Below are 15,500 nucleotides of genomic sequence, written 5' to 3' on the forward strand. Positions count from 1 at the left end.
GTACCGTCACCGTCGGAAGTCCATTTGCGATGAGCAGCCTGCTGATAGTGTGGACGTATAGGTTGACGTCGTTGCCTGCCAATTTGTCGGCGAGGTGTAGAAGTACCGGTAGGAGGGTGTTGGTGGTGGTAACTGCAGCAGCTTCCCCAGTGTTCTCGGGCAAGGCCGGGGAAGCAGACGTAGGCGGTTTGGCTAGCTGAGTTGAGGTTGTGCTTTCCATCATCTTTTTTATTTCCTCCTGCCGGTGGAGACAGTCAGGTGAAACTGCAGTGCGCGGGCCATTGCAGAGTAGGCAGCGTGGATGGGAAGATGTGCAGGCTGTGTAGTGATGCTCCTGGGCACAGATAGTGCATTTCTGCACTTGCTCGGTGCACTTACTGGTGTAGTGGGAGTACCGGTAGCACTTGAAGCACTGGCGGAGCTCCGTGTATCGTTCCTTGGTCACGGGGGCAGGTGAAATCGTAATTCCGGCGCACTTAAGGCCGTGTTCTTTGGCGTGGGTCGCTGCGATGACCGTGGTGAAGGTCTCTTTTAGTGTGGGTCTGCGGGTGTTGTTGGAGTTGGTGCTGATCTTGGCCACTACCGCGGTCAGCGTCGGGTTCAGGGAACTGATGTTGGCGAGGATTTCGTCGTCGCTGCGGTTGGAGATCCATGCGCTGATGTGTCTGGCCAACACAATCCTGTCCGCCAGGTAGCGTCTAGGAGTGAGGGTGAGGCCGGCGTCTAGCAGGGTGGTCGTGGTGGAGGCGGCGAATAGTTTCTCCAGGTCATTGTCGCTGGAGAAGAGAAAGTGAACACCTTCTCTGGTCTCCACGATGTCAGCTGGTGAGACATTTCCGATGGTAGAGACCTTTTCTAAGATCTTAGCCGTTGTGAGAATGAGGTCCTCTCGGAGGGGAACTTTGACTCTGTGCAACATGGTGCAGGTACCATAGATGCCTCGGTCTGTGCACTATCTGTGCGTGCGTGGAACTGTGCGTATCACAGTTCACCAACTGTGTACTCGTCCGGTGGCGTGTCGCCTCTTGTGTGTCGACTGGGTGTGCTATTCTTCGTGATATGTAGCGTGTTTAGACCTAGTAAGGTGCAAGAAAACATACATTCTCTTGCACATTATATTGTATGTTTTCTTAATGTTGCCCTTAATTTGGGTAAATTTATTTTCGTTGTATTTTATTTTGGCTCCTAATTATTTTAGACAGCATTGATGAGTAAATTTTTGAAAATTCTTTGGAGACAACTCCTAACCTATACTTCTTCTCAATGTCATGTTTTTTTTTTTATTAATAGATGTAAGTATCCCCTTTGTAAGCCATAGAATGTTTAATCTTTTAGTTGTGACTTGTTTCGTTTGCATAGGACAGTGGGTGTTATAGAGGATGAGAGTTTTTTGAAAAAAAATTTGCACTGCTAGATTGATGCTCCCTATGTTACCTAATTCAGTCTCCCAGTTGATATTAGCAGCAGCAGCAATAACATTGCTTATAGAAATTTCATTATGCAGCCTAAAGCTTATCTTCCTTGTATCTAGAGGTGGTTTATTAATGTTGGTTAGGAGAAATGTGGGGTAATGGTCTGTGATCCTATCAATGATTATCCCTGAAGTAAATGGAGAGGTTATGTTAGTCCAGATGTGGTCAAGAGCAGAGGCAGTACTATCAGTGATTCTAGTAGGTCTAGTGATTAAGGGTATGAGGAAGCAGGAATTCATATAGTTGAGGAAACAATCAGCTGGAAGGTTATCAGGCTTGCAGAGGTCAATATTAAAGTCACCTGCAATAATTAGATGGTTTGAATTTGAATTTAAGCTTCTCTATCCCTTTGAGATGTATTTTTTCTTGTCTCAATCAACATACTTGAACTTGTCTGATTCCAATGACAAGCGATTAACCATTTGTCTGATTCCAATGATAGTACCTAAACTTTAAAAATGGTAAACAAAACCCAACCAAGTGTTTAATGAATTATTATAATTCATACCATACTACTTAATTGTGTAAAGGAGGAAATCTATGTTTATCTCTCAGAATGTTCGGTAATATGTTTATTGTTTGTGATGTGTGTCTATGTATGTATTAACACGATGTACTGAACGGGGTGAGAATAACTTGAGCTACCTCATCCCTTTGTGTGTATTTTACCTCAATAAACTTATTTCAATTTCAATTCAATTATAATTTAGGCAATTTCAAGGCTACTCCTCCAATAAAGAAACAGCGTTTTCTATTATGACTCGTTTTCTAATCCTGCTTCTTGTAATGCCAGACTTGCCCAGCCGAAAGAAAATGAAATTTTCATTAAATAAAGCGATCGCTCATATAGTTTGCGCTAAATAACCATTAATAGTTTTGTAACTAGGGTCAAAAGATTCTTATTTGCTTAGCTAAACGAACTAGAGGGTTCAGTTCCTGAACTGATAATGTGCCTCTGTAATCCTTTACACCACCGCCCACGGGATGGGTATGGGGTGTATAATAAAGAAAGAAATTGAAATTGCTAAATAACCATATAGTTAATTTATATACAAATGCATTACAAAATTAATAAAATTAAAATTAAAATATTTAAACATATTACTTATACCCTTTAATGTTAGTAATCTTTAAATAATTGTATAATAATTGTCAATTTATAAAGCAAAAATATTTAATTTATGTTTGGATTAAAGCTGTACCCTTATCTTCACCTAGTTGTGCTTACTTATTTATTTTTGAAGTCTTCCAATCATTATTGGTCGACTAAATAATATTATAAAGTGTACATTAAGTATTATGCCAAGCACTGACAGTAATCTTAATGACAGACGTATAAGGTTAAGAGAGTCATATATTGATGACCAAACCACACATTAGAAAGTGAAGGGACGACGAAGTGCAGGCGATGAGTCACAATAACGTGACTGAAGTATGTTGACCAGACCACACACTAGAAATTGAAGGGACGACGACGTTTCGGTTGGTCCTGGACCATTCTCAAGTCGATTGTGATGAGGAGGTAGGGACAGGTAATAAATGGGCAAGAGAGAGCTGAGGAGGAAAGTCAGGTGTAGGGGATAGTAGTAATGAGAACTGCAGCAGGCCTATTGGCCCATACGAGGCAGACGACGAAGTTTCGGTCCGTCCTGGACCATTCTCAAGTCAAGTCTTATATAACCAATTCCCTATTCTTGGTGATACGTAGCGTGTTTAGACCTAGTAAGGTTAAGGAAACATGCACTCTCTTGCACATTATATTGTAGAATGTCCCATATTGACTGACTCGCCCTCATGGGCTGAGGTATGTTGAACTCTGTAAATACTATATGAATACTGGAACACTTGATGATATATTGCACTTGTACCCAAGACTGACTATGGTATACATCTGTATATACAATATACATTATATAACAGATGCATTGCATATTGTATAGGTACAATGTATTAACTTTGGCTTTGGCCCCCTCCCTGGCTTTGTGCCCTGGTGAGGCCACTCCAGACCGACAACCAGAGCGCAACTCCATAGTCTCCTGAGACTGATGCTCAGCCCTTGGTCAATATTGAAGTCACCTCCCAGAACTATGTGATTTTTGTTGAAGTTGTTGTTTATGATAAGATTCCTCAAGTTGTCTGAGAATGCAGCTATGCTAGTTTTAGGAAATCTATAGATGGCTCCAATAGTCAAGGAGGATTTAAGGGATTTAATTGAAAATTGAGCAAAAGTATATTCACAGTAGTCATCTCTATCACTAATAACACTGTTGCAGAATAAGGTATCTTGGCAGTATATAGCTGTGCCTTGTAAATTAGCATTGTAAATATAGATTAACAGTGTAAAAGCACTAGAATCACCTGTGGTTGATTGTTCAGTAAATTAATTATATGTTTAACAGATCTCTGACCTTGTCCATGGAGGACAAAAGAAAATGTATCTATGCTGATTAGCATTGTAAATATTGTAAATGTGTGGCCACGTTTGGGGTAGAAAATAAAAGGTTTCCCTGGGCAACTATAGACTTTTCTCAGAGTGCATGTTGTTGTTGTTGTTGTTATAGATTCAGCTACTCGGAACAGGTTCCAAGTAGCACGGGCTATGGTGAGCCCGTAACTTACCTGGCACAGGAGCGGGACAAGTAGCACGGGCTATGGTGAGCCCATAGTATACTTACCTGGCTCAGAGTGCAACCCGGGCCCTCTTGTATATTACTAGGTGAATAGAGGGATCAGGTGAAAGTCATTTTGGTTTGGGAAATTGATTATGCACCCAATACCCAATACCCATCCTGTGGACGATAATGATAATCTTCTTTTATGTGCTAGCCATATGCTGTATTGTGACTACCAATTTTTGTCAACTACCATTCAAGCTGTCATTGCAATCAATCTTAGCTACCTATGTGCTTTAATATACTGTACCTACAATTTTCTCTCATCTTCTTTTTTTTCATTTCATGTAACTGTTATCATTTTTTTGTCTATAAATTTTGCAAGTATTTACCTCCTTAAAATTTTCTTAGATTAAGGACCTGCCCGAAACGCTGCGCGTGCTAGTGGCTTTACAAGACTGTAATTACCATATTTGTATCCTCACATTCCTTATGTACATTCTTGTATATGCATAAATAAATAAATAAATAAATAAATAAATAAATAAATGAAAAAGGTTACAGAGGCACAAGCTCAAGTAAATTTATTGCTTTTGTGATATACTCAATAATCCTTCATAGAGAATAGTGTAGCAGCACACATCTGGGCGTACTAAAGCTTGTTAATAAAAAAAAGGATCAACCTACTTCCCACATATATATTTGGCTTTTTATATGCGTTTCACAATTCCAATATTGTTATATATTACATATAATCCACAAACTAAACAAATGGCAAGCACAGTTGAAAATATGCATAAATAAATAAAAGTCTTTACATATATTAAAATAAAGTAATTATTCTTATTATTATTATATATACAGGTATTTCATGAATTCAGTCCACTACGGGCTCACCATAGCCTGTGCTACTTGCCGCTCCTGCGCCAGGTAAGTCCACTACGGGCTCACCATAGCCTGTGCTACTTGCCGCTCCTGCGCCAGGTAAGTCCACTACGGGCTCACCATAACCCGTGCTACTTGGAACTTTTGTTCTGAGTAGCTGAATCTAAAACAACAACAAGAGGCGCAGATCACAAGGTCTGTACTCTGCTGGAGGTGTTTGTCTGATTACGGGGAGGGGGGGGGGGGAAGGGAGTGTTGGAAATAGCCTAAGCTTCTCTATCCCTTTGAGACATATTTTTTTCTTGTCTCAATCAACGTACTTGAACTTGAACTTGTCTGATTCCAATGACAAGCGATTAACCATTTTTCTGATACCAATGACAGTACCTAAACTTTGAAAATGGGAAACTAAAAGCCAAACAAAGTGTTTAAATGAATTATTTTAAGTCCAGCAATTTCAAGGCTAGTTCACCATTAAAGGAATAGCGTTTTCTATTATGACTCGTTTTCTAAACCTGCTTCATGTAATGAGAGACTTGCCCAGCCGAAAGAAAATGTAATTTTGCTAAATAAAGCGATCGCTCATATAGTTTGCGCTAAATAACCATATAGATATTTTATATATAAATACATTACAAAATTAATACAATTAAAATTAAACTATTTCCAAATAATATACCCTTTAATGCTAGTATTCTTTAAATAATTGTATAATAATCGTCAATTTATAAAGTAAATATAATTAATTTATGTATGATTCAAACTGTCCTCGTTTCGGCACCTAGTTGTGCTTACTGCTTTATTTTTAAAGTCTTCCAATAATTATTGGTTGATTAAATTAAATTTTTATTAAACTATTTACATTAAGTATTATGCCAAGCACTGTTAATATTATTGACAAACGTATAGGTGTAAGAGACAGTTTTATATGACAAATTTCATATTCTTTGTGATACGTAGCGTGTTTAGGCCTATCTTGAAATGATTTCGGGGCTTAGCGTCCTCACGGCCCGGTCCTCGAACAGGCCTCCTTTTTGTTACAAACCCCTAGAAAGCAGCCCGTAGCAGCTGTCTAATTTCCAGATACCTATTTTTACTGTTCGGTGAACAGGGGCATTAGTGTGGAAGAAACTCTGCCCATTTGTTTCCGCCTCCATCGGGGATCGAACCCGGAGTTTCTGGACTACGAATCCGAAGCGCTGTCCACTCAGCTGTCAGGCCTCTTTAAGGTTAAGGCCTAGTAAGGTTAAGAAAACATGCACTCTCTTGCACATTATATTGTAGAATGTCCCATATTGACTGACTTGCCCTCATGGGGTGAGGTATGTTGAACTCTGTCAATTCTATATCAATACTGGAACACTTGATATATTGAACTTGTTCCCAAGATCGACTATGTAATACATCTGTTATACAATATACATTGTATAACAGATGTATTACATATTGTATAGGTACAATGTACCTATACAATATGGTTAACCTAGTATATAGGTTAACCTACTCTGGGCGCCTGACAGCTAGGTAGACAGAGCTACGGATTCGTAGTCCTGAGGTTCCGGGTTCGATCCCCGGTGGAGGCGGAAACAAATGGACAAAATGTTTCTTTCACCCTGATGTTCCTCTTATCTAGCAGTAAATAGGCATCTGTGAGTTAGACAGATGCTACAGGCTGCTTCCTGGGGGTGTGTAACAAAAAAGGAGGCCTGGTCGAGGACCGGGCCGCAGGGACGCTAAGCCCCGAAATCATCTCAAGATAACCTGACAATACCTAAACTTTAAAAATGGGAAACTAAAAACCAAACCAAGTGTTTAATGAATTATAATTCAGGCAATTTCAGAGCTAGTACTCCGGTAAGGGAACAGCGTTTCTATTATGACTCGTTTTCTAAAACTGCTTCATGTAATACGAGACTTGCCCAGCCGAAAGAAAATGAAATGTTCATTAAATAAAGCGATCGCTTATTTAGTTTGCGATAAATAACCATATAGTTAATTTAAGTTAATTATAAAATTAATACAATTAAAATTAAACTATTTAAAAATATTATACCCTTTAATGTTAGTAATCTTTAAATATTTGTATAATAACCGTCAATTTATAAAGCAAAAATATTTAATTTATGTTTGGATTAAAGCTGTATTCATATACCTATAGATTAAAGATATATTAACATACCTACCTAGTTGTGCTTACTTATCTATTTTTAAAGTCTTTCAATAATTATTGGTTGACTAAATAATATTAGTATAAAAGTGTGTACATTAAGTATTATGCCAAGCACTGGCAGTAATCTTAATGACAGACGTATAAGTGTCACACACTTACTCACTAACTCTTCGCTAAGATATGCAAGATATTATACAAGAATATAAAGTAAGAACGAGAACAATCACCTGTGGTTGATTGTTCAGTATATCACTGAATTATGTTTAACAGATCTCTAACCTTGTCCATGGAGGACAAAAGAAATGTATATATGCTGATTAGCATTGTAAATATTGTAAATGTGTGCCCACGTTTGTGGTAGAAAAAAAAGTTTCCGTGAGCCAAGCACAGACTTTTCTCAGAGTGCAACCCGGGCCCCTGTGTATTACTAGGTGAACAGAGGTATCAGGTGAAAGTCATTTTGGTTTGGGAAATTTATTATGCACCCCATACCCATCCTGTGGACGATTGTAAAAAAAAAGGTTTCAGAGGCACAGTAAATGCCAAGTAAATTTATTGCTTTTGTGATATACTCAATAATCCTTTATAAATAATAGTGTAGCAGCACACATCTGGGCGTACTAAAGCTTGTAAATAAAAAAAAGGAATCAACCTACTTCCCACATATATATGTGGCTCTTTATACGCGTCTCACAATTCCAATATTGTTATATATTACATATAATCCACAAGCTAAACAAATGACAAGCACATCTTGAAAGTAAGCATAAATATAAAATTTCTTTAACATTTATTAAAATAAAGTAATTATTCATAATTACTATTATATTTATTTAATGAATTATCATATTCTTTCTCTTAGCTATGGTGTTAGACGAGAGATTCGGGAAGACAAAAAGAGCATCAGCGACAGTTTCCGGAGAAGGTATAAAGTGCGGAGAGTATAGAGGCGCAGATCACGAGGTCTATACTCTGCTGGAGGTGTTTGTTTACAGTGAGGGAGATGTAAAAGGTGTATGTGTCTCTCACTGCTGGGCACACCATGGACAAGCTCACCATCATCTCCGGGGCACTGTTCCTGGCCGCCGACATCTTCGCCGTGGTCAGCCTCGCCATGCCCGACTGGATCGTCTCTGATATCGGAGGTGACACCAAATTTTGGTTTTTGTCATTCTTATTTTTGTTTACGCATTTATTTTTATCATATAATATTCCCAAATCATTAATGAATTTGCTGTCGCAAAACATAAGTATATACAGAAATTAGTTCTAAAAATTAATTGGTGTGTTAATACAGAGAACGTGAAAAACTGTATTCCTCGGGAACCTTTTATTTATTTATTTTTATTTATTTATATATAAGGAGGTACATTGGGTTAGAGAGAATACATAGCATAGTATTTACAATCTAGTAAAGCCACTAGTACGCGCAGCATTTCGGGCAGAGTTTTCGACACAGCCCTATCACCCTTGTGCTGCTCAGTGCAGCAAGTATTTGTTTATATGAATTATATTATATATATGAATTTGTGTAGCCTAGCATGGTGACCTGTGGAGTCTGATTCCCGTGTGCATTAGTGTAGTCGACTTACAAATAATAGGTCCTAGGTTCAGTTCATGAGCAGGATGAGGCATTTGGGCACTCATCCTTGTAAGCATTCTATGGCCTATGCTCGTGTAGCAGCAAATAAGCCCCCAGGAATTAGGTAACTGTTGTGGGTTGCACCCTGGGAAAGGTCAGTCATTGGGGGACCTCAGTGAGCCTAACAGGCTTCCTGCCCCAACAGTGGAAAAACTGTGAAATCAAATTAATTTTGAAATAAAATCAGCATTTATGGTAAGTAGGTTTATTTACCAGTAATCTAATAATATTTATACTTATTGGTTTGCATTTAGCCAGAAATAGGGTCTCATAAAATAGTTGGCTTCATTCTAAACTTAAAATTGGGGGTCCTGGGTTCGATTCCCGGGTGGAACAAAAATACGTTTGGACACGTTGCCTTTCACCTAATGCATTTGTTCACTTAGCAGTCAGTAGGTACCTGGGAGTTAGGCAATTGTTTTGGGGTTGCATCCTGCAGAGGGTCAGTAATTTAATCTTGGGAGGGGGGGGAATGCTATACCAGCCTAAAGAATATATATATACGGGCTTACTGCCCTTGACAATGGAAATTATAATTATAAAATTATATATAGGAATAATTAGAATGAATCTGTGTGCTCCATTCTCTTGTTTGCTCATAAATCTAAAAATCTAATTTAGCAACTACTCTACTTATAAAATATCCAAGGGTCATAAAGTAATATTATGTGATATAGTTGCTAATCTGTGGATATTTAAGTTTAGTCTACTATTACGTCATTCTGGGAGTAAGTATTATACTGTACTTGTGGAACAGTCTACCCATTAAAGCCATAAAAAAGGAACAATTTTAAAATTTGAAATTTATATTTATAGTACAATACCTGGAAACATTTGTGTGGCAAAATAGGAGTATCATGAACCATAGGCTTGTTGACCCAACTGGACCACTATAGAAATTGCCCATTGGGAAATTGAGGTGTATATTGAGATAATACCTTGCATATGAAGCTCACATGATTACTTTGAAATTTTAATAATAATTACAATTGCAGGAGATACGCGACTTGGGCTCCTGTGGACATGTGAAACTCTCCACAACAGGTCTCAGGTAATGTAGTGGACCAAGACAATCTACAATCTGAAATCAACATTCTTGTCACAATGGTTTTTATTTTTCACATTTAATTTAAATATTTAAAATGAATACAGTGGAGTATGGATGAATGAAGATAAGCTATGCTTAAAGTGTTATTTACAACCATTATCTGACCTAAGCTTCAGTCTACAACGGTGATAAGAAGTACAGGTATGTCAATAAATTTTAAAAGGTATACGTTTATTGACAAGGATGCTTTTCTCAAAATTGGCAAAAAAAAGAATTGGAGGGCGTCAACTGATTTGTGCAGCATTACGGAGTGATAGCTCTTTATTTCCTTACTAGCCATTCCTGTTGCTCATGTTTTGTGACTAGGTTGCTGTCTCAGATTTTGCCAAGACAGTTTGTTTGGGTTACCCATAGGCTGTTGCCTCCTTTTGCACCTGTGTTGGCTTTCAGTCTTCTCTTGGGTTGAATATGCTATTTCATGCTACCTTCCAGGCTGTCACCTGGTGCTGCTGTTGACGACTTTTGCTACTGCCAGGTGCCACACTTGGGGTTTATCTTCTTTCACTTCTTGTTACATGTCATGCACCATGTGGTGTCCAAGAAGTGCTGTCTGGTGTTTTATCTATTGACATCCTTCTTTGTTTCTCTGGAGCTTGCACCTGAATTTTCCAGTCTTGTGTTTAGGCAGTTGTAGGCATTGATCCACTTCTTTCAGATTTGAATAGTGTCTTGAGCAGTTTTTTTGAGTGCTGTCCTATTATTATTACTCCCTGCATAATGAATCTTCAATTTAGGGTTCCTTCATCAGATTTGTTCTGATGGGTCTTTTTTCCTTTTAAAATAAGATTTCAAGTCTAGGCATAGGAAGTATGCTAGATGTAACTAAATCTGCACAATAACGTGGCTAAAGTATGTTGACCAGACCACACACTAGAAGGTGAAGGGACGACGACGTTTCGGTCCGTCCTGGACCATTCTCAAGTCGATTCAACTTGAGAATGGTCCAGGACGGACCGAAACTTCATCGTCCCTTCACCTTCTAGTGTGTAGCTAAATCTCTTTACAATCAAATTCTCTTGGTACTTGTCCTTTATATAATAGGTTGAAATTAAAATTTCACTGTGAAATCAGCCCATAGAGCATGAGAAATATTAGTGTATGAATTGCTGTAACGTGGCTGAAGATATGATGACCAAACCACACATCATAAGAGAAACGACGACATTTTGGTCCATCCTGGACCATTGTCACGTCATGTGTGTCATGATTTGATAATGGTCCAGGACGGACCAAAATGTTATTTCTCCATCTTTTGATGTGTGGTTTGGTCATCAAGATCATATTAGTTACATAAGTTTCATGAGAAAATTATACAGTAATGCAAAATACAGTCAGAGCCTCATCACTTGTAAAAAGCTAACTTTCTACTTGTTTTCTAGGTGTGTTATGCCCCCTCTCTAGGAGGAGCATGGCTGGTGACACTGGGCTGTGTGCTGCTGGGGTGTGTGTGTGTCACTGCCACCATTGTACTCTTGGCACTCTCACACTGTCGACTCGGTGTATATGTCTTGACATATGCCCGATGGGTTGGTTTCACTGCTAGTAAGTGCACTCCTAGTTATTCATTTGTTCACACTTAAGGAATACCAAGAATCTTTAGTTTTTGTCAGCTTTTACCACTTACAAACTCTCCTTCACATGCATTGAATTTTGTTTTTGTTGAGTTCTTGTGAGTGGAGTGCATGTGTGTGAGTGTGTGTGAATGTGTGTGAGAATTTGTGTGTGTATTCACCTAGTTGTTCTTGCAGGGATTGAGTTCTGCTCTTTTGGCCCGTCTCTCAACTGTCAATCAATCAACTGTAACTACTAACTAATCCCCCCCCCCTTCCCTAGGAAGCAGCTCCATAACAGCTGTCTAACTACCAGGTAACTATTTACTGTTAGGTAACAGGGGCATCAGGGTGAAAGAAACTTTGCCCATTTATTTCTGCTTGGTCCAGGAAACGAACACAGGCCACAGAATTATGAGTCCTGCGTGCTGTCCGCTCAGCTACCAGACGCTGTGTGTGTGTGTGAATGATATAAATGCTGAGGAAATGTTAATTTGTTTACTATTTAATTTAAGAGGATTGAGTGCTACATAATCTTCCTGGCTTGGCACCTTTTGATAATTACTTTTGAGGATTAAAATTTATCAGTTATGTTACATTTATAAGTAGATTTAGAGGTTACTTTAGTGTATCTGTATTCACTCTCTCTCTCTCTCTTGATTTCTCATAATCTGTATTTGTCAATATAAGCCTAGTGCAAAATAAATTATGACCATAAAAGTCTATAAAGGAATTATTTACCTGTTGGTATTATTACTAAAACCAACAGTAAAATAATGACTGATACATACACTACTTGACACTAGCCATTGGTGAATGCAGTTAAGACAGTAAAGCATTTCAGTATAATACACATGAGCGGGACACCCTAAAGTTATTGCGGAGCCTCATATAAATACAATACCCCAAAACTCCATGAACTCAATAAAACAATAAAACTCATCAATAAAACTCCATTTTATTAATGAAATCTTATGTATGTGTGTGTTTTTGTGCCAATCTTGTTACTATTTAAATATAAAAATCTACCAGGATAACTGTGGTTAGTTTGATTAGTGGTTTTAGCAGTAAATAATAATGAGTGATTAATAGTACAACTATATTCACTTCCACACACGAACTAAAGATATCTCCTGTAGAAATATATGCTTTTGTACTTGATGTGAACTGCCTCATAATTGAGTCTGAGTTTTTATAGTTAGGAACTATAGAAACCCGTTGATGTATAGCGAAGACATTCACATATCAGTGATTTTATAATTTTGTTAATCATCAATTCCAATAACAATGTTTTCCATTACATAAATGATTTCATTCAGTCTCTTATCATATTTATTAATGAAGGGTGTTGCTTATTCTCAGTGGTGCTGTTTTGTCTTGCGGCAGTTGTCTTTCCAATGGGCTTTTACGTGGAAGAGATCGGAGGTGAACCATATCAGTTGCCGAACAGCTTTCAGGTACAGTGTATGTTAAACTATGTACAGTCTTGTGTAAAAGCTCGACAATTCTATACAGAATGATGGATTTCAAATTTGTTTTCCCCACAAGGAAGTGGAGGGCATTAAATATCTGTGCTGAACAAACCTACAATATATACTTTTTTCCACAGGTTGGATACTCGTACATATTCTTTGTCTTGGCACTATGGATGACAGTGGTATCCGAGCTGTTCGCAGGAAAGGTTTGCCTGCCTCACTTCTAAGTTGTATAATGAGTTATGTAGTTCTCTTGTATAATTTTCTGGGAACTAACTGCTCCTTTATTTTATATAGTGCTTTCTATAAACTATTGTAATTTACTGTATTGTATGTAAATATTCTATTTTTTTACACGGCTGTTATTGTTGTTACTGGCATCTCTGTTACCTCACCAGTACTACACAGCCTAAAGTAAGTTAATTTATCATTACTCATAGCTCTTGATTATTTATGAATGGGGTTCTACACTTTATGTAAAATTGTTGATGAAAATGAGTATGTTCTGTTTATATAAATACACTAATTGCATGATATACATACATATATATGTACATACATATACACACACATACATACTTGATCTCACAATGATTATTTGCTCTTACTACATCCCATTATGTTAAGAATGGTCTGTAATGGAATGAGTTTGTATTCTCTTATAGCCTGATATGTGCTTTAAATGCAAAAAATTTAGGTGCACATATATATTTTTTTCTTAGAGGGTATCCTTACACCTATTTGTTATTTATGTAGAAGGTTCTAACATTGTTTGTGTTTTCAATATTATAGGGATGTGACGTGTATCTGGTTTCGTTTATGAGACACACATGAATATAAATCCTCAATATAAAACAAATGTTTTATATTACGGATTTATTAATTGATAATTGTCTTTACCCAGACTTTGAATAGCTCAGCACTGATAAATGACACTATTTTTGTATTATATTTTAGTTTCTTCTTTAACATTTTTGTTACATGTCTGTAGGTCATGTGAAGTGATGCTGAAAACTGGGGTTAGATGCTTTGTTAATCACTGAGCACATGTCCTCACTGATAATAGTAATACCCGTAATACATTCTAATGATAATCACTGTGCCATAAAAAATCTGCACCTCCATAAAACAGATCCCTCTAAATAACATATCAAAGCCTCCCACTGGATCTCCCATTGAAATTTCAGATTTGTCAGGAATATGTCTACAAACCATATCTCTTGTATTATTAATTGGAGCAGATTCAATTTTGAGTGTTGAGGAAAACTTGAGACTGAAAGTCATGAGTTCAAAATACTCTAGTGACACATCTTAAAATACTGTTGTCATAGGATTAATAAAAAACATGAAAATCTTAAAATAATGAATCAGTTTGGGGTGTAGGAAAGTCAATGGACCTATTTTGAAAGAAATTGTATGGCTGGCTTTCGTTTTGGAAGTGGTGAATTTCGATAAGTTCATTCAATGAAATTTTGCATTTGACTTGAAGGTGCCAGTAATGTTATTCAGAAAATAGTTATGAAATCAATTATTATTTAACCAATTATAAATCCTTAATTATTTCTTGGAACGAGTTATAAAGATGTTTTGAAAACCATCTTGATCTAAAGAGAGTTTTGGGCATGTGAAAGTCAATGGGCCTGGTTCATTTACATCATTTGAGGGTCATGGCCCTACCTTTGAAAAATAAAATTGTAGGGGCTGGATCGTAGGAAATGTTGGAGATAAGAGGGAAGTCTGTTTACAGGCAGGTTCTCCTTGTAGATGTCCATTGTAGCCAATGTAGGTGCCATCAGTCATGGTAACTTCATGGAGCCACCAAGGCTTATCAAGAAATTGGCATTTCATTACATTCAACTCTTTTTCTTTTTTTTTTTTTTTGTAGATGAACACAACAATTTGGGCCTTGGGAAAGACATTGAGCATATTTTACACAAAACTGTGTTGTCCATTTTTATGAAAAATATAAAAATCTGATGATAAACAGCCCCAAAAAAATACCATTATCAATAATTCCAGAATACAGTATTCTGAAATCCTGACGTAGTTCTGGAAAGATATGCTCTGAATTTTAGATGTTGCACTGAAAATATTTATTGGCATCTTGAGTAGCTGGTACTATAGTACTGTAGCTTATTTTTCTTGAAGTGGCACCTACAGAATGATGCCTAATGCTTAAAGAAATGAGTAATACTATGAGTAGTACTAAAACCAAAGGTAATGATTTTTAACTTGTAATTGTTAGACTAGTTTATATATATATAGAGTTAATTTATTTTGTAAATATACAGTAGTTATTTAGAGGCCTTTTCTGGGGGGAGCCCCGTCGGCTCCCCGGAGCTTTACCGGCTGATATGCTAATGTCAGACTTTGGCATCAGTCATGTGTATGGAGTTCTAGGGCCTACCGGGGACCACGAGCCAGAACCTGGCCCCCTCAGAGAGGCAAGGGGAGCAATGGCCTATAGAAACCCCCGTGTGGTTGGAAGCATTCTATGTCTGCCATCGACCGGGTCAAGCATCCAGAAAGGTAAGCATTCCAAAACAAACCCCTATTCTGGTGAAAATTGCTACCTAAGCCGAACTA

General features: G+C 37.5%; 1 protein-coding gene across 1 annotated transcript in view; it reads left to right on the forward strand.

Moving 5' to 3' along the window:
- Positions 1 to 15,213, forward strand: part of LOC123746845 (modulator of smoothened protein) — a 146,770-nt gene extending 131,557 nt beyond the window's left edge. Inside the window, exons 3-7 of the mRNA XM_045728642.2 lie at positions 8,002 to 8,284; positions 9,777 to 9,832; positions 11,269 to 11,431; positions 12,802 to 12,896; positions 13,049 to 15,213. Of these exons, the coding sequence (XP_045584598.1) occupies positions 8,182 to 8,284; positions 9,777 to 9,832; positions 11,269 to 11,431; positions 12,802 to 12,896; positions 13,049 to 13,141 (510 nt within the window). The 5' untranslated portion in view covers positions 8,002 to 8,181 and the 3' untranslated portion in view covers positions 13,142 to 15,213. The remainder of the gene's footprint in view (positions 1 to 8,001; positions 8,285 to 9,776; positions 9,833 to 11,268; positions 11,432 to 12,801; positions 12,897 to 13,048) is intronic.
- The last annotated feature ends 287 nt before the right edge of the window (positions 15,214 to 15,500 follow it).

The sequence above is a fragment of the Procambarus clarkii genome, chromosome 93, assembly GCF_040958095.1.
Source record: "Procambarus clarkii isolate CNS0578487 chromosome 93, FALCON_Pclarkii_2.0, whole genome shotgun sequence".
Lineage (NCBI taxonomy): Eukaryota > Metazoa > Arthropoda > Malacostraca > Decapoda > Cambaridae > Procambarus > Procambarus clarkii.